This window comes from Oreochromis aureus, linkage group 13 (genome assembly GCF_013358895.1).
Source record: "Oreochromis aureus strain Israel breed Guangdong linkage group 13, ZZ_aureus, whole genome shotgun sequence".
NCBI classification, from domain to species: Eukaryota; Metazoa; Chordata; class Actinopteri; order Cichliformes; family Cichlidae; genus Oreochromis; species Oreochromis aureus.
Window position 1 is genome coordinate 24,932,332 of NC_052954.1, and position 20,169 is coordinate 24,952,500.

The window sequence follows — 20,169 nt, forward strand, 5'->3', positions numbered from 1 at the left end:
AGCATAATACTTAACCTGATTTTTTTGTCTTTTCTTTCTAAAACATTTATGCAACATAATGAATAATTTCACGGATTTACTGTGTACAATAACACATTTGTCACATTATTTAAATTTTGTAATCCTAAAAGATCATTTGTCTCCATCCATCTGTTTTCTTACACTTGTCAGTTTAGGGTCACAGGGGAGCCTGTCCCAGCTGTTATAGGGGAAGAGGCAGGGTGAACCCTGGACTGGGCACCAGTCTACCACAGGGTTAATTTAGAATTACTAATTAACCTAACCAGATGCATGTCTTTGGATTGTGGGAAGAAGTCACAGTGCGTGGAGAGAGCCCATGCAGACACAGGGTGAACATGCAAATTCCACACAAAAACTTCCCAGGACCTTCTTGCTGTTAGGCAAAGTTGCTAACACTTCACCACTGTACTCAAAAACCAAACTCGATCCTTTGTGTTTTGTTTCTGAAAAAATGTATTCAACATAATAAATACTGTCAAGGATTTACTGTGTACAACATATCATTTGTCACCATATTTAAATGTTATACTAATCCCAAAAGACCTCTTGTCTTTTGGACTGGAGGAAGGCTGTATTTATTTCCACTTTCTTATTTTCTTGTCACAGGTGTTGCGACAGAAGCAGGTGGAGAGTCCGGAGGTCAAACAGGTGTCTGTTCGCAGGTTTGCCACATTTGACCTTTTCAGCAGAAAAAGGCTTGTGGCACGAGACCATAGTGATACCTCAGATGACCAGTGGGTGGAGTACAGAAGTGTCTACTTTCCTGAGTACAGTGCCTTACTTAGGTACACACACATGAATGAATCCACATAAGGCTCCTGTTTCATTCTGGCATTTGTAAAGCACAGTGACAGTGCAAAACAGAAAGGGCCATTTTGTGATACTGCAAGATTATACTAGTTGAAAACTACTGTGAATATTTTTTACAGTGTTATTTATCTTGTGTCATCAAAAGTAAAGACTTTAGTAAAGTTGAGTTGATGAGAAAGACAAACAGAGAGAAGTATATATGAAGTACCACAAAGCTTTGGTCATGTGGGTGGAAAGAAAATATCTAAAACATGTTTCGATTTTAAATTAGAAGCAGATTTAAAAAATGAATAATTTCATATGTAGCAAAAATACAGCCCAATGCTTTCTCTGCAAAATAGCTGTGTCAGAGATATGTAAATATATGACAAACCCAATTAGTGTTCACTTTTTGATGCTTTTGCTATTGAACAAAGCTCAGAATGGTGAATCTGCACTTTAATCTTCTTCATCTATCATCTATATAAAAAAAGGATAGTTTATGTTCCAAGCGTGCTGTATAATCATTCATATTTTTGTATCTCTAAGGGATAACTTGGGACCTCTTAGAGTTAATGAAGTGCTCAACAGTTTTGACAACACCGGTAATGTCTGTAAGTACATCTTTTATCTTACTAGGCATTGTCTTTGTAATGTGTTTGAGTGTTTATCCGAGCATGCATATGATTGTGTTCACAGCGGAGTTCATTTTACCCATAGTGCTCCCTGGCTTTTATCCTTGAGACAGACGCACACCCACGCTACAAGTTTGGGTTAACCTCATGCTGTGTTCTGTTAGTGTTTGATTGATGGTTTGATGCAGGTGGTTGGATTCCCTCTTTCTGAATTGGAGTGTGTCTCTCGTGTGCTGCTTCTACAGTGATTTATCATGTGCTCATTCCTCCCAACTACCTTCAGATGTCCTTTAGAAGTAAAGTGGGTTGCAGTCTTATTGCTTCAGTCGACACTGATGAGTGGTTTGGGAGAAAGGAAAGACCATGAGTCAAGGAGGGATTTGCACATGCTCCATGATATGGAGTGGAGTCACTTCACTCGCTCTGACCTTCATTCTTTGAAACTGTTTTAAAGTGTTAGACTATCAGAAGTTATGGGCTTACTTCTGATTTTGTTTAATTCAGGCTGTTCTGCATAGTTTTTTGTTGATGTATTTTAGGAATGTGTATTTAACCACAGAGGCATTTCTGCTACAGTTTGGATTTTTTTTTTCCAAAATGTGATTTCAGACAATTCTTTATATGCAGAGTTAATGTAGCTGCAGGTTTTTCTTACAATTATCAATGCATTTTGCACAATCAGTGACTTACAATATAACATGAATGTTTTGTCTATATTAGTAAAAAGATCTCTTTAACTATACCTCAATAGTAAAAATATTGCAGCAACATGACAGGAACAAATGTCTTATTGCAATAAGAACAAGGGATTTATAAGTATCATGTTCAATATATGTGCTTCTTGTTCACTTTGAACCATTATATACAGCTTTTTGTGAAGCTCCATCTTCCCAGGCATGTGACCGGTTAGAGAAAGGTCATGGGTTAGTGCTACTCAGCCAGATGGTTCCACGGGAGTCAGGGGTGAATGCCATGGCTAGAGGCTACTTCACTGCACACTGGAATCAGATTAGTAATGACAGAGCTCAGTGGCAACTCTCATTCCAACCTGCTAGAATGGGTAATCCTTTTTCTCCACAAGGAGACAAGAGGATCAATACTTTTTTCTTTGGAGAGTGAAAAAGAAGAGGTCATCATGTTTTTGGATTGTTCCACTCCACTTCACCGCTCTTTCTGGTTTGCAGATACCTCATTCGCTCTGTTTTTCATTCTTTTCCTCCTTTAGTGTATATATAAAGTAGTAACTTGTATAAAGGCTTTCTCCTTCACACAAGAAATCTCCAACTACTTAGAGCATACCCCCTCATCCACATTCCTGTTTCTCAATTTTCCCCTCTCACCATTGCTCCCCTTTCTTCCTTCTACCCCTCTACCCCTCCACCTCTCCTCTTCCCAGCTGGAGTCATGCTTTGCCAGATGGGTAACTGAGTTCCTGACTTGGTCAGTGGATTAGCACAGCCGGAGATGAGAGCATAGAAGAGGAAAAGGGGGAGATGGTGGGTGGGCATGCCGGAGGTGTGTGTGTATGTGTGTGTGTGGGTGTGTGTGTGTGTGTGCAAGGAGTAGAGAGCCACCAGTAAGGGGACCTCACTCGTCAAACAATAGGGCAGCCATCTCCCTCCTGTTCTCCATCCCATGTTTGGGGCTAGTAATGCGTGAGATCAATTAGGACTGGTTGAGAGGAGGCACTGAAAGGCCCAGAGGTGACCCTGTCAGAGCTCTGGGGTATATTTTTGAGGGCGGGAGTCAGAGAGAAACCTCTCTAAAATACACAAACACACATACTTACTTATGTGTGCTCGTCACAAAGATATACAGCCAGGGACAATACTTACAGAATATACTGCTACTGTGCTAATTAACACATATTCATGTCACCCACCATCACTCCCTCTCCACCTTTCCTGCTGTCTTGATAATCCCCTACCCCTGAGGTGTGGACAAGCCCAAATCCTAGGGGTCCTTGTCCTCCTGAATAGCGGGCTAAAAAGCCTGGCCGGATTAGCACACTGCTTCCAAAATGTGTGGACTCAGCTTAAAATTGCTACCCCCCTCTCAGCATGACCCTCTGTCCAAGCTATTGTATTTATCCCACAGTATATTGAACAATATATTGTTTCTTAAGGCAAAGATAAAGTCAGAGTCAGTGCTTTCATTTTAAGACCAGTGGACCTTGTAAGGCTTCTCAGTGAAGAATTTAGGTTATGACTAATGTGTTATGGATAAGTTTTAAATAATGTAGCATTTTTAATATATGGGATAATACAGTACCCTTTCTTCGAGCTTGTGTTTGGGTTGTGCTGGAGCCTATCCCTGTTGTCATAGAGTAAGATGTGGGGTACAATCTGGACAGGTGGCTAATCTATCTCCTATAATGTATATATGGATTAATGTTAGTGGAAAATGCTGGCATAACTACCTTTCTAAAACTACAACAAGGCAAGCGTACTCAAGAAACTACTTAAGTGGGCACAATAAAATAAAAGTAAGAGAATTAAAATTACAAAACCAAATGCCTGCTTTAATGTCTTTTTCCACAAAATCAGAAATCATTGACCTACTACTACTTTTTTTTTTGGAATGGAGTGGGTTGGGGTTTGTTTTCTGTGGAATGACATCAGTCAGACCAGGACTTGTGAATGGCTCTTCCTTGGGGAACCCACATGTCCTAAAGATGGCACACACTTGACAGGTGACTGGAACATGATGCTCACTTGGTAAAATATATACATAGAAAGCACCCCATCTGGTGGTTATCCAGAGGTCATGAATCTGCAGTAACATTTGCAGCTTATTATGTCTTTTCATTGTATGATTGGGACTATTTCAGTCTGGACTTGATCACTTTTAACTATCTGAACTCTGAACTCCTGACCTTTCCGGTTCTTTAGCTTGTAATTGTTAGAAAGCTTTGTATGGGTGTCGTTAGGAGTTTTAGCAGTGCTTGTTTCCTGCTAAGGGGTCAGGATTTTAGCACACAATTCATGCCCCTTGGGGCACAGGATGTGTGAATGTGTGTGTGTCTTTAAGAGGGTTTGGATAAAGCTTGTTGACGTCGCGGGGCTTTTGGTAAGAGGGCTTGTTGGGCTGTGGGGTCACTTGTTGGGTTAATGTTTCAAGCAAAGGTCACTGTGACAAACCAGAGTGCTTGTATGGACACACACACTAATTTTTCTTGTGTGTGTGTGCCAGTACTTATAGCATTACACATTCTGTGGGGATGCAAATCTGTTTGCATTGCCACTTTGTGGGTTACACAAGTTGTTTGGGAACAAAAAGCAAGACTCCATTATGTAAATCAATACATTTTAGGTGGAAGACACGATAAAGGTCATGTTTGGTTAAGGTAAGGTTTAGTGTCATACATATAGTGGTTGTGGTTATGGTTAGGATATGTCAGCAGGAAATAAATGTAAGTCGATATAATGTCCTCTGAAGCACTGGAAACATGACAGTGTGATTGTGTGTGCATGTAATCAAGAGCCTAGCGTCCTAATGAAGCCTAATAGAAGCTTCTTCACTACAGCTGTCATTGTCTAAATGACTACTAGCCTTTCAGCCTCTCAGTCATCCCTATTATCTCCCACAGACTTCACCTATCACCCCTGCTGGTAAATACTATAAACCCTGAATGTTTGAGTGTTTGAGGGAGGGTTGTGAAGAGCCGATTTCTGATGTTTGTGGTGGTATGGGGGCTGTTTATGACTGGAGGATGTATTTGGAAAGATAAGAGGGGTATCAGCATACAGAACATACTAGATACATAAATGGCCTATCAAATAAGCCATTGAACAGTGCACGTGCAGGCTTGTGTTATTGTCACTTTCTGTTGAAGTGGTGGACAGGTATGTTTGTATCTGTGTGTTTTCTTTATTCAGAGGCACTGTCACCTTTATGTATGTGTGTTTAATGTTTTATACCAGTGTCTAAGTGTTCTTAGTGACTGTGTTTGTGTGTGTGTGTGTGCGCGCACGTTTGAAGCTGCACATGTGCGTGTGTGTTGTAATAGGTGCCCCCCGTAGCCTCCCCTTGTGCCAGGCCTTTAGCGGAGCCTTGTTTGCATAATTATGCTAATTCATTGTGCCATAGTGCTAATTAGACCTTGTTAGACAATAGCGCTAGACTGCGAGCTGGCTGTCATACACACACAGACACACACATAGTATGCTCACTCAGACTGTTGTGTCAATGACAAGGTTTGCGGTCCCCCTCTGCGCTGTTTATAACATGCTCTCTATAGAAATGGTTCTCTACTGGTGTGCTCTGGACTGAGCTCAGGTGTCTCTTACGATTTTGATTTAGGCTAATGGAACAAAAATCAATGTGAAGCAAGACTGCTACACGAGCTTCTTTACAATGTAACACAATTGGTACATGCCCTTACTTTCATTCTCACTTATTTCTCAAAGCTGTTGCTTAATTGCTCCTTTGCCAGCAGTTTTTCTAATCTCTGCTTATTTTATCATTGTACATTATGATGATAAGATATAATGGGCACTTCAGATTTTATTCAATAAACCATATGATCTGAATATGAGTCAATCCAGACCCCAAGGAAAAAATCCATAAATATCTTACGATTTCCAAAAAATCCACATTTCTTATTTTCTAAAAAGGATTGTGTGATATTCTAGTAGCCTGTTATGTCCAATGTAATCTATTCTAATTAATATAATAATAATGATAAAAAATAAGATAACCCCAGCTTTGTGCTACGTACCATCATGTAACATGCTCCAAAAAAGGCTGGAGAGGCTTGAGTTGCTTTTGATAGTAACTGCTTGGATCTCTTGTTTAATGGGAAAAACATCAGTTTTGGACTTGTATTGGTTTTATATTGAAGCCTGCAGAAGAGGTTTCACTATCTATCTATGAAGGAAGGATAGATAGATACACTATATATACCCACAACAATTTTCAGAGTTGCTGTTCTCTTCAAGCATTTTGTTTGTGTGGCTTTGTTTTTGATAGACGATAACAAATTGTTTGGTTAATATGCTTCAAATAAGCCAAATGAAATGCACAAAGCACAATTAAATGCTACTTTTGTATGTTCTGTATAGTTTAAAAATGACACATTGGGGAAAAAAAAGTCTTTTTTAGCCATCTTCACAGCAATTGTTTCTAAGTCTATAATTTAACCGCTAAACACAAAAAGACAGTCGCACAGTAAGTGGATGTGGCTTTTAAAGTGTGTATGCACATGTGCCCGTTGTGCGCGTGTCACTTTGTGGTGTAGGAGTGGGGGTTGGAGGTATTGTAAGTATGACTTGAGTGGCTTGAGGGCACATTGAAAGAGTTGCTGGTTGATTTAATTGAAAGTAATTGATTTTTGCTTCCGTAGCCTTGTCTCCTCCATCCGTTGGCTGGAGGAAATAAGAAACAGGGACTCGCCTGAAGTACTGTTGGGCGTTAGAAGCTTCTTGACACTCGAGAAGTAAACAGTCGCCACACTGCATCTAAACACAAGTTGATGCTAATGTGCAGATGCAGGCTGAAATGTTTATGTACGTGCACGCACACACACATGCAAATGCATGCTGAAGGTCCCTGCAGTACAGCGTCATTATGACTTTGAGCACAATAGTGATTGAAGGTGAGCAGTTGGGTGTAGCTTTGCTTAAGGAGTTCTTTCCCTTTATAGCCAGTAGTTGATTTTGTGAATTTGTGCATGACTGAGAGTTTGTGTGTGTGTCCAGATGCGTGTGCACTTGCGCACTATTACCAGTAAGCGGTGGGGATTAAGTTCAGGAAATGAGTAGAGCGTTAAAGGGTGCTTCCCTGCCTAGCGCTCCTGCATTGTCACCACTGCTAATACTCAGCTAATTACAAGGACATACTTTAACAGCAAGCTCAGCCTGTAACCCTCATGTCTCTCCACTTGGCTCCCCCTTTTCTTAGGTTACCCCCTTACCCTAGAATTAGAGGATGAAATAAAAGAGAGAAAGAAAAGAGAAAGAGTAATAACAGGTCGCTCCCCTCCCTAAAAGCTCACCCTCCCTCTGGACGGATACAATAATTGGATTTTTCCCCATTTAAGTCACCCAACCCCTATGTGCCCCTCCTGGCCATGTTCCCTATCGTGCATAAGCTCTGCATACACTGGCCTCTTCAACCATGTAAAACATACACACAAAGAAAGTGTGTTAGAAGAGAATATATATCACTTAGTCATGTTTGCTACCACTTTATTTACAATCTGAGAAGTCTGGACAAAGAAGTGGTCTGGTAGTTATACTTTTTACACAAACAATAGCAATCATGGAAAAAAACTTGTTTTTTACCCTTAAAAATGAATTTTTTTAACCTTGTGTCAAATATTCAATCTGTGCTCAAGCATAATGATTAATTCAAATCTATAAAAGCTTCAAAGGCATTTTTCTGATTAATCAAGTACGCAATATACCATCTTTTACATTGTCACAATGGTGAATGCCCACTTAGGCATAACTGCACAGTAGCATATAAAAGTTGGATAAATTTAGTCCATGCTGCATATCCATATTTTTATTGAGCTGCTTCATTAAACTGATTGACAAATATATACCTATAGCATTAAAAAATACATCCTTGGGGATAAGATGGGGTTTTACTTATACTAACTGTTGGTGTGCTCTTTGTGAATGTGCCTTTTGTGTGTACCATAAATGTATGCACAAACACAAATGTGCTGAGTATGTTTCCATTAGAGAGCTAAGTGATTAGTGTGTGGTAGTTAATTTGGCTCTCCTCCCACTTCTACCCATCAAGTGCACCACTATGTACTTTCACAGGCACAAGCGCAAGAGTGTGAGTGTGTTTGTTTATGCGTAAGCAAGTCTCTGTGTGAATGTCCCTAATGATGTTTTAAAACAAATAGATGATTAATGTGATTAGTGCGTTAGTTGGAGAGTGGAGCAGCTATAGCAAATGGCTACATGGCCATATGGGAATATGTTTTGGCTTCACTCCAAACACTCAGTTTGTGTTTGTGTGCTACAGAGTTTATTTGCTTTGCATTGGTTTCGCTATTTTCACCTGCTGCAGTGCTATGAAATTGAATTGTGCTCTTTTTAAATAGCTTTTTAATCCAGTTTTTTTTGTGTGTGCTTCAGTTGGTGGCGAGGTAACTTTTTATGAAGGGGGTGGAAAGTGTTTGTTATACACAGGGCTCATTTTCTGTCAGCACTTTCTTTTATCTGCAGGAACACATCAGGTCTTGTGGGATTACCTGGTGTAAAGGCTTTATCTTTGTATTCACTTTAATTTGAAGTGTCAAAATGGACGTGCAAAGTATGTTTTTTGACATCACTGTAATTCTGATAATTATCAGTAAATGATTACAGCTCACTGCATCATTAGTGCTTGAGACTATTTGTCAAAAAGCCCTAACAGAGAGGAGGAGCAGCTGCTTGTCAACCTTGAGCCTGTCAACATGTCTTTGCTGAAATGGCTAATGTGTTTGCTATTTAGCTAAAGAGCCATTAACTTGCTTTGTGACTCACTATATAGCATTAATGCACAAACTGCTACAGCCACTTGTTCATTCTGTCAGTCTCTCTCGCTCTCTCTCTCTCTGTCTGTCTGGAGACTCTCTAAATAGCCCCACAGGGGCCTTTAACTGTCAGTTGACTGTGCTAATGCTAGGTGTTGACGCTAATGGCTGTGCTACATGCTAATGTGAGTTAGTGTAGGCCTTTGAGGGGAAAGTTAACTGATTTTCAAGTGCCCCCCTGAGAGACTGCCCTAATCATTAACAAGCTGGAGCATCTCTCTGGGGCTCCAGGTTGAAGAGACTGGAGCTGTTGTGGCTATGCTAGCTGGTAACTGCCATAGTGTGGTATTTACTCTGTCTTTTAGAACATAATGAGATGGAAGTTGACTGAGTTTGACATTAGACTTGTGAGAAAGCTACAAAGACTAAAGGGGTGATATAGTAATAGCTGTAAATGCATATATGGCACACTATAAATGTATATACTTATGTGGACTTTGGTGAACTTTAGACTTTTTTCTTTTACTCTCTGGTTCTTGCTTGCTTGTTCTCTCTCACACACATACAGGCGTCTCTGTATCTGTCCACAGCAGGCCATGGCGCCACAGACCTTTGTGTCTGCCCACTGAGGCTGAAATATACTCTCTCTGACTCCCCCACTCTCTTTCTTTCTCTTTCACATATGCAGTGAACAGAGGGAAAAGAATAGGAGAGATTACAGGAGTGTAGTGACTGAGGTGCAGGCATGAAGAGGTCTAGTCATAATTTTAAAACGTTGCCCAGCTGTTCCTCATGCACCATGATACCTTGCAGATTATAATTATATAGTAATGTTTTTCTGTGACTAATCTAGGTTTTAATTAGGGGTGCAACAATACACAAAATTCACGGTTCGGTTCGATACTTTGGTGTCATGGTTCGATATTTTTTCGATACAAAAAAATGTTCATGCCTTTTTAATTTGTCATTTATTAAAATTATAAATAGATATTTCAACTCAAAAGTACAGTTTTTAAATTTTATGTTGCTGAAACAACAAAATAATAATAAAAAATAAATCTATCTGATCGAGAAATCACTCATCTTTGGAAAAAGAGAGTTTATTACAGAGAAATGGCTCTTTCCAAAATAAAAGCTATACTATACGCTTCTTCTGGGCTATATTCTCAGCAGCATATTAAACATATCAGGTCCCCATAAGGAGAATCATGTGCTAACGGCTGTCTAAATGACTCGGGTAAAGTTTGTAGCATGCGTGCTTGTTGTTTTTGTCTGCTTCCACTTGTCTTTGCACTAGGATGATGTCGGCGTAAATGTGCAGTCATATTCGTTGGGTTCCCACTAGTGCTGTCAGCGTTAATCTTGTTAAAATGACATTAACGCCATAACGCGGCAAATCTCTGTTAACGAGTTACCGCGGATCGCCCCGTGCGTGGGGCTGGACGGCGTCAACACGCTAACAAGCTAACAAGCTAACAAGCTAACTGCGCTAACGCACTAGTTCCCACCAATTGAGCATTGCGTGGCACATCAGACATACTGTTTTACTTTTGTCCATGACGCACTTACCATCAGGGTCATGCTTCACATGAAAACCAAGATAGTTCCAAACGCCAGATCTGAATGAGGGTGGTGGTGGGGGGGTTCAATTTCGGGTAGCGTTGAGGCAGTTGCCATGTTGCAACGAGCTTAGCTTCTGTCTTGCTAGCATGCGCTGCGCTCAGTGGATCTGCACTCGACAGTGCAGCCTAGGCGGAGTAGCCGAACGTAGATCCACTGAGCGCTCAACACAGACAGCATCGGCAGAAGAAAAGTTGATAAAAGAAATAACATTTTTTGTATTGTTTGATACATATGCGTACCGAACCGAAGACACTGTATCGAACGGTTCAATATCGATACGAGTATTGTTGCACCCCTAGTTTTAATGTCTATCCAACTGATAATATTATGATAGAAATCCCTCTATTGGGATAGATGTTTTTTGCTAGCTGTAATGTACTTTTGTGTCATTGCAAAGACAGAATATTCACATAGTGTGTTTTTTTTTTTTTCTGTTTTTATAGCTGTGTATCTCCGCAGTGGCTTTTTCATTAATTTTGGAGGTTTAATGTTGACTAGGAAAAGGATCACGTAAGCTTTGGCGTTAGGAATATGAAAATCTTGCCTGAAAAGGACAACCTTTTTATAAATGATTAAAGAATAGAGTTATTTATTATGAGCTGTATCTCGTGCCAAAGTTTCTTGTTTTTTGAGACAGAAGACACACAATACTGTGGTATAGAGTTATTTATTTATTTACTGTGGTATCACATATCAGCTCATTCCAAGTGAAGTGTTATATATTTGGGCTGTACAGGAGCTGATGGAAACAATTAAGAAAGAAGGAAAAGGTCTAATATAAAATATTACAAAATAATGTATACATAAAATCTGAAAAATACGTTTAAAAAAGTGCACAGTGCTGATAAGCTTTTAAACAACCTAGGCTTTCATGTCTTGCTAGTTATTTACTCCCATTATTCTTTCATTTCTAAAGATAAAATACAGCCTCAATATCCCATTAGATACTTATGCTAATGAACAAAACATACATTTTGAGGCCTTATGTGCACATGTGCACAACAAATCGGTGTCTCAGTAGGGACAGAGGGGATTACTGAAAGATTGGTGTCCTACCCAGTGGCTGGATGGATTCCCTCCAAACTCCCAATGCTTCCCCACTGGGCCCTTTATCTTGTGTGTGTGTTTGTGTGTGTGTGTGTGTGTGTAGAGTAGAGAGCGAGGGTTAAGTGCAGGATCACAGATGGACACATAATTTTTAGTGCCCTATCTTCTTCCTCCCTCCCTTCCTTACTATTTCTGTGAGTCTCTTTTTTTTCTCTACTTCTCTTATTGTGGTTTTAATCCTAAACTAAAGGGGTTTTTTAGGTTTTAGCTGTTGGTATTTAGTGGGAGGCTAAGTTTACCTGCTATAACTACAGGAAATCTTGAAATTTTGCGGAAATTTCCAAGGAAAGCTATTAACTGAGGTACACTAGACTAAGGTCCCCTCTCACCATACTTTAATACCATATAAATTATAAGGCCAAAACAAGACATTAGTAGGTGTCATTTTTGGTTTGTGGGTGAGTTTCAGTATTTAGTCAAATTTTATGTGACGGAGAATGTGATTAAACGATAATAAAAATGATAATTTGGTGTTAAGTATGAATATTTATCACGTGCAAGTTTAAAATGCATCAGATTACCTCATTCAGACCTTCAAATGCTGAGATTTTTCTGAAGTAGCAGTTTCTAAAGAAGTTGTTTAAAAGATATTTCAGTGGTGCAGAGTGGAGTAGTAGCTTACCACGTCAGTGCTACAGGTTCTAATTTTCTTGTACTGCTGGTAACATCTTCGCTCACTGATTCATTGCTTTCCACCCTCTCGGCTGCGCTTCTTCCCTCCCTCTCTGCCTTCCTGGCACTCTCTCCACCCACCAGTGATTGCACAATCTTCCCATCACCACCACAATCATAACAGCCCAGAGTCTGTGCCAGTGTGTAACCACCGCCAGTCTACACACACGCACTCGTGCGCGCACACATGTGTCCTCGAGGAGACATACAGCTGAAGCTTTTATGCCGCTTTCCCAAGTGGCTGTTTTCGAGCACAGCCACAATGGAGGGCCTAATGTGGATTTGTTTAGAGAGCTGGTTAATTGGAGTAGGATGCTCTAATTGCACCTCTTTCATGATGTGCGTGTCTGCATGTTTGTGGAGGTGTGTGTGCGTGTGTCACCTGGCCTTTGTTTGGACTGTGTGTGGGAAAACATTTGCTCAGCCATAGCTACAGTATATAAACACTATAAGCTACATAACACGCATAAGGGGTGTAAAGTGCCTAAGTACAGAGAGAGAGAGAAAGATAAATAGTGCACCTTGTAATAGGTATAAGCTGCTGTATGTGCAGAGTGACCAATTTATCTGAATACACAACTGTGCATCTGTCTCTTTTTGTCAGTGTTGTCCCCCAGCTGGGGGTGCTCTAAGTCTTTGTATGACTCTGCTATAGTTGCTTATGTTTCTGCCTGTGTGGATGAATCCCTGGCTGTGTGTACAAAGAAGCTACTGGCCACTTTTAGCATCTCTGTTGTCATGCCACAATGTCCTTTTAAAGAGGAACACTAAACCCAGACACATAGAGGAGATACCCACACACTTTCTCCCTATCACACTATCAGGTTCTCAGCTTCCTCACAAGAAAACTATGACTGACAAATCAAACATCCTGATGCTTCTGCATGGCATCACTGAATAACAGGCATTAAAAATCGGCTGAATAATATAGCCTTTTCAGTCTGAATTAGCACTCTCTGCCACCGTTAGAAAGTATTTGGAAACATTTTGGTTTTTTACCTCTTTCTAAATATTTCCTGTCACTTTTATTTTCACCATTTCTATTTTCACCTCCTCTCTCTTGACTTGTCTGTACTTTCTGTCAGTCGAGTTCTCTTTCTGTCTCAGCTCAGCATCCACTTGATGATGATAATGTGCGAGCGGGCGTCTCTGTGTGAGTGATAACACATGGCATGCCCTACGTGGGCCATAGGCCTAGATTTAATCAATCATTGTCATTTAAGGCCATCCCTCAAGCATCACACACACACACACACACACACACACACACACACACACACACACACACACACACATGGATGTAGACCACAGCACTTCAGTGCTTGTCCGAGAAAAGACACGGACACTCTCCATCTTTCTTTAGACTTTTCCTTCTTTCTTTGTGTTCTTCTGTCATTTTTTAAATCATTGTTTGATATTATGAGAGCAGAGAGTGATCTCTTTTGTTAGCATAAGCGTATGTGTTTGCCCTTCTTTTTGCCTGAGTGTGCCCCTATGTGTGTGCCTACATGTTTTTGAAGGGCCAGTCTAAATGGAGATGTATTATTAGTAACCATTCTGAGTTTGGCCACTGTAGTCCTCTAGCAAGGCAATCAGATCACTTAAAAGGCTACTTGGTCTATGGTCTGTGGCCTAAAGCTTTCTGTCTCTCCTTGTATGTCTCTGTCTCTCTCTATACTTTAATGCCCCTCTCCAGAACGCACAAAAACCCCAGAAGCCATGGCCATCACCCCTTATCTTCTCTCTCCTCACTCAGCCGCTTCTCCTCACTACCACTCCTGTCCTTTACCTCCATGGGGGGAAAAAGGACAAGGTCATGAAGATAAACATAGAAAAGTGAAAGTGGGAGCAAGAGGGAGAGAGGGAGGGAGAGAGAGAAAGATCTGAAATGAACCGTCTCATTTGGACATTAGCCCCTGGGCTGTGGTGGTGAGAGGCCAGCTAGCCTAGCGGATAATGCCCAATTGTGTATAAGGCATTTTTTTTTAGCTTCAGTTAGCTGACTGCTTTGACAAGCTATTACTGGAAAGAAAGGAAGAGCAGGGTAATGCAAGGCCTCTTGGGAGGGTGACTATGACTGTATATATGTGTGTGTATATTTATGTATATGTGTGTGTGTGTCTGTGTGTGAGAGAGAGGTGGATAAGCTGCCTTTTGGACCTAGTGGCAAAGACATTGCTTTACTTACACATCACTGGTGGACTGAAGAGTGTGCAATACACCCGGATGCATAATGGTCTGTGTGTGTGTGTCTTGTCTCTTGACAGCATGCTTAGTGGACTATTTCCATCCATGCGTGCATCGTGATGGACAGCATTGCCACAGAGAGTCAGCTCTTTGTGCTGCATATGAACCTTGTTCACTTGAGTAGACTGTTTAGTGAAAGGTCCCTTAACCTCAGTGACACAGTGAAGGTTGATAGTGGAACCCTTGAAAATTCTCCTATAGAGATAGATACATGGGAAAGTTTAAAAAAAGGCTTTACAAAGATAATTTATTTTAGTTATGACTGTGTTAATAAAATAACAGTTTTAATGGTAACCAGTGACTTTTTCTGTTTGTTTGCCCATGTAATAAAAGTTACAGCTATGCCTACATGGCTTAATGTACAGTGTGGGTCAGCCTTAAGCTTCATACTGTAAAATCTATGTGGAGTCATATTTTTCCTGTTTAACTGTGTCCCAAAGACAATCTAAAATTTCTGTCTGCCAAAGCGATTCTAGTGGCAAAGGGAGATCCTGTCAACAAATAATGATATAACTTGGACGCTGTTCCCCTGATCCCCAGAGTCTCACACATGGGCCTGTCATGGGACACCATACCAGTACATGTGGTGCATCCCTACTTTTGTTAATGGGATTTATTTTGTTCTCAAGCAGTAATGGGAATGTCTAAGAATAGTTTTTCTTTCTTTAAAAAAAGTTAATATATCCTATCTAGTTTTCTTTTTAATGACATTTACCTGTACAGATATGCCACAGTGTGAAGGAAGGCTCAGTTGTGTTGCTGAAATGGTAGATGTTTTAAACTCTGCTCCTTTTCCTCTGTATCTTTGTTTGTTGTCAGATGCATGCATTTCAGTAATATTTACCACAACACCCATAGTCCTGCTCTCATGAGTGTTCGTCTGTGTTTTTCTTTGGTCTGATGTGGTTGCTTAACAGCCGATATCCACAGACTGCATGACTGCTGAAAGGCATTTAGAGTAGGTCCCTCTGGGGTACTTTGATCTTAAGTGTCCATCTCAGAGAATCTGTAAAATGCTCTATAGATGTTTACAATGACTCAGAGTAATTTTAGCCTAAAATACACATTGATGGAAAGCACTGTGGAAAATGGATATATCTTTACGGAGGTCAGGTGGTCACATAGAGCCTTGTATCTATGAATTTATACTCTCTGAATAAGTGTTGACTTGTTGCACCCAGCCATAAGTCCCATTTTTCCAGTCTTTCTCAAACATTATATATCTCTCATTCAAGTTGCAGTTTGTAGTCATGTCTGTTTCATACTTCAAACACAGTCTTGTTCATATGGTGTTAATTAAAAGTGTTTGTGTCACAGTGAGGTTGACGTTTGACCACTTGGATGTAACCTCTAGGTGATCATTGGTAGTAAATTTGAAGAAATTCCCTAAAGATGTCCAACTCATTCCTAACGGAATGGGGCATACGAACAGACAGGCATGTGTGTATTGCATTGAAAGATTAAAAAAATCCAGAAAATATGATAGTCCTGTTCTTCATATTCAGCAACAGCAATGTACAAAAAGTAAAACATTGCTGGGATGCGATAGCAGGGGAGAGGCAAAGAGAGAGAGAGCGAGAGAGGGAAGAGGAGAATGCCTAATAGAGATATATCATTACACTGTTATATGTGTAATCTATTGTGCTGCCATTGAACAGCAGCAGCATGGGTTTGCAGTAGGCCACGCACACACACAGACACACACGCACACACTTACACACACACACACGCACATGCTGTGCCTCCAGTTGGGCAGTAATAGAGGGTGTGAGTGTATTAGTCGCTACAGTCCAAGTGTTAAGTGCTGGCCTGGTGTGTGTGAGATCGATGACAGCCGGCCCCTCATTCTGACACACACACACACACACACACACACACACACACACACACACACACACACACACACACACACACACACACACACACACACACACACACACACCAGACACTGTGACACATAGCCTGAGGTCAGGGGTCATACACAAACACCTCAGTCTCTAAAACACACTCAGATATCTCTCTGTATTTCTGTGTGTATGTATCAAAAACACTTTATGTGTCTATAACACACACATTCACACACTGCCATACATATACCCATCTTGTGACCGTGGGGAGGGGCCTGCTGTCAAGCACCGGTGGTCCATCGATACTCTGGCAGAGCACTAATGCCTGCTGTCTGCTGATGGACACTGGCCTGCCTCCAGGGACCATTAGACTCACTGGGACACAGGCAGACACACAAACGCACATCAGTACACTAACATGAAACACATAAACAAACCTAGTACTCTCATGAACCCATGAAACATAGTGTTTTCATACTAAAATAAGACAATCACCTACATATAAAGTACATACATACACATGGGTTTTTTTTTTATGATACTGTAATGTACTACACAGCTACACATGGAGCAGTAGTGAAATCTGCTTCAAGGGAATATGAAATAAGGTAAAAACAATGACACAATAATTATAAATGTTAGGTATAAGACATTATAGACGTGGCTACTATAAGGACACTTCACTATTACCTAATGCTGCTCTTAACACGAAAGAGTAACACAAAAAATGTACATAAACAACAATAAAACAAGAAAAGTATTGGAACAAAATCAACTGTAACTCCGTGACGTAAACTGAGAGATACAAATACACAAATGGCAACTTTTGTTAAAAGAACTTCATATTTTCATGTTTTTCTTGTTCATGAGTGATGGGAAGGTAGAGTTGGACTGATGGTAATACAGGTGTTGTGCCAGACAGCTGTGGTGAAGAAGGAGATCAGCTCACCTATGTTCATGAAATCTGGGTAGTGACCAAATAAGGATAGTCACCAATATAAGGGGGCAAAATGAGTTTCCTCTGAACTCAGACTTAGAAATAGGCTGAAGAGCTCGGACATCAGGAAGGATCACGGTTTACTACTCGTGTGTGTTGAAAGGAGCCGGTTGAGGTGGTTTGGGCATCTTGTTAGGATGCCTCCTAACAGGTTAGCATCTCCCTATGGAGGTTTTCTGGGCACGCTAAACTGGGAGGAGAGCCTAGGTTAGACCCAGAACCCACTGGAGAGATTATACATTATATCTGACCTGGGAAAGCCTCAGAATCCCCAAAGAGGAACTGGAACGTGTTGGTGAGCAGAAGGATGTCTGGAATACTGTGCTTATCTTACTTTCAGCGAGACCCAAGTTTGGATAAGTGGAAGATGATGATTGGTGGATGGACTGATGGACTGATTGACTGATTGATTTATTACCCCCAGCCTCTTGTATTGTGTTTTTTGATTATGATTTCTGGAAATAGACCTTGCTGCTGAAATTTTTAATTCAGGGCATTTTTAATTCATTTAATTCATTTTTAATTCAGGAAAGGCATTCCCAATGTGAATATTTCCTGTTTTGGGGAACTCGAACCAAAATAATTTTGATGGATGAATAGCATAAAAACCGTCCCTCTTCAACCATATCTCTTATATTGAATCTGGCATCTTTACATTAGATTTAAAATGACTTTTCCAAAGTTTTTCTGTGTAGGTCTCTGGCAGTACTCGTCATTTCCTACAGTACATTGCTAGGAGTTTATAATCCCAACACACAATCCTCTTTTTTCCTGTCCTGAGCTGGGCAGTAGGGTCATGAGGTCATCAGTGTTCACATGGCTAAAAATCATCAGAGTGCTGCAGGTTCAAGTGCTATGTTCTTATCCTTTGCCTTGCTAGCCATCGAACTGCAATCCAGACACCATTAGTGCTACTCTTCTCTACTTTACCGTGGCTATTTGGTCCTTTTCTTCATTCTCGTTTTCAGACCCCTCATTTTTGTAGCTCCCTCAGATTCATCCAATTGAACACACTCTCACAGATCAGTATTACTCACTGAGTGTCAAGCTCAGCACCTTTTTAGGTGAATTAGCTGAACAGCATACGCGCTGAAGTGTGTGAAAGAGAAGAAGATGAGAGAACAGATGCCTGGGAGGCCCTAAAGTGGGTGAAGTGCAGTTGGTTGGAACTCTCTCGGTGCAAATCAATTATCTGTAAAGCTGTATGATAATCAATACATGAAAAGTTGATTTAACAAACCAACCTCCCTGTCACTAAAAGGACCTATTTTTGTATTTGTTATTATTGTTCTTCCTTCCGTCGTCTTCCGTCCCTCTGTCAGCTGTGTCACAGAGCGTGTAACAGTTACATCTCTGTAGAAAACTATGTTAAATCAAAGTGATATGAGGAAAATTTAACAACAGGTTTTTTTTTTTCAAACATGTGAAATTGTTTTAGTGGGCAATAATTTCCACGCTTGCCGATCCGTAACTTTAAAAAAATATTTTCTTTTTAGTTATATTGCATATTCAGCAGCCTTTATTAAAATCAAAGAGTTATACTTAATAAACATCACAAAACAGCATTGTTATTTGATTCAGTACTCTTCTATGAGTTCCTCATTATGCCAGCTAATTACTACTCAGCACTGTAACGGCCTTTGTTTTATTGGCTCAGCACAATAAAAAGGCATCCCTTGAGCTCAGAAAAAAACAGTCCCATAATAACTAGGGGAAAAGCAAGAAATAATAAAGCCTTTGATGGTGTTTGGAGTATGTCCATATTAGATGAAAAAAGCAATAATTAGAGTTGATAGAGATTTATGGCACATAAGGGACTTGATGTCTTCTGAGAATTATGTGTGTATGTGACTGCTGTGTTAGTGGAAGCCGCTCTTTTTTCCTTTCTGTCCCCATGCATGTTTTTTTTTTGTTTGTTTTATTTATTACGGGGGAAAAATAAAGTTGTCAGCAAGAACAAGGAGCAGAGTTGCAGAAGACACAAGTCTGTGTGCAACACAGAGGAGAAGAAAAAGTGAAAGATGATGAGCCAGAAAGCAGTGAAAGGACACCTTGAAAGAGAGAGAAAAGAGAGAGATGGGTCCTGACAGGAGAAGGGGACTGTCTGTAGATTTGCCTGCATCAAATCCAGGCGCCTGCGGGCATCATCACAGTACAGGCATATACACACACAGATATACACACAGATGCACAGTGATAACCCATCAGCACTGGCCAAGTGTTGTTTAATCCAACCTGACTTGCACTCGACAGAAAAAGCAAATTCACTTCCACTCACAGTCTGAAAAACGGAGCGCTCTTCACATAAATGGCAGCGCTCTGAATTACCCCGTTTATATGTGTGTGTGTGTGTCTTTGTGTATGTGTCTGTGCCTGCTGGCGTGCACACGTGCACACACTCTACAGCTCATGTTTTTATTTTTGGGATGATTTTTTTTTTTCAGTGTGTCTGCGTGTGTTTACATGTATTGGTGGTGACAAGCTCTTCAGCAGTACCCCCTTCATTGTGTGACAGGCAGATAGCTAGGCTGCTCTGCTCCCTATTGTTTGGGGGCTGTCATCAAACCCTGCTTGTACAGCCAGTTATACAGCCCGTGTGTGTGTGTGTGTGTGTGTGTGTGTGTATGGATGGATGGGTGTGTGGGAGACAGAGTTTGCTCTTTGTTGGTCTTCCTCATCTTCACATGTGCTAATGCATGCACCTGAACCTATTTGTGTGTTAATGAGTGCATGGATGCACCATGTGCACAGGTGAGT

At 40.6% G+C, this 20,169-nt stretch overlaps 1 protein-coding gene across 4 annotated transcripts in view; it reads left to right on the forward strand.

The window, feature by feature from the left end:
• The window catches only part of camkmt (calmodulin-lysine N-methyltransferase), a 113,026-nt gene that overhangs the window by 1,707 nt on the left and 91,150 nt on the right, over nt 1–20,169 (forward strand). For all 4 annotated transcript variants that reach the window (XM_031746759.2, XM_039621800.1, XM_039621799.1 and 1 more), the window contains exons 3-4: nt 628–806; nt 1,360–1,424. In XM_031746759.2, coding sequence (XP_031602619.1) covers nt 628–806; nt 1,360–1,424 — 244 coding nt within the window. The remainder of the gene's footprint in view (nt 1–627; nt 807–1,359; nt 1,425–20,169) is intronic.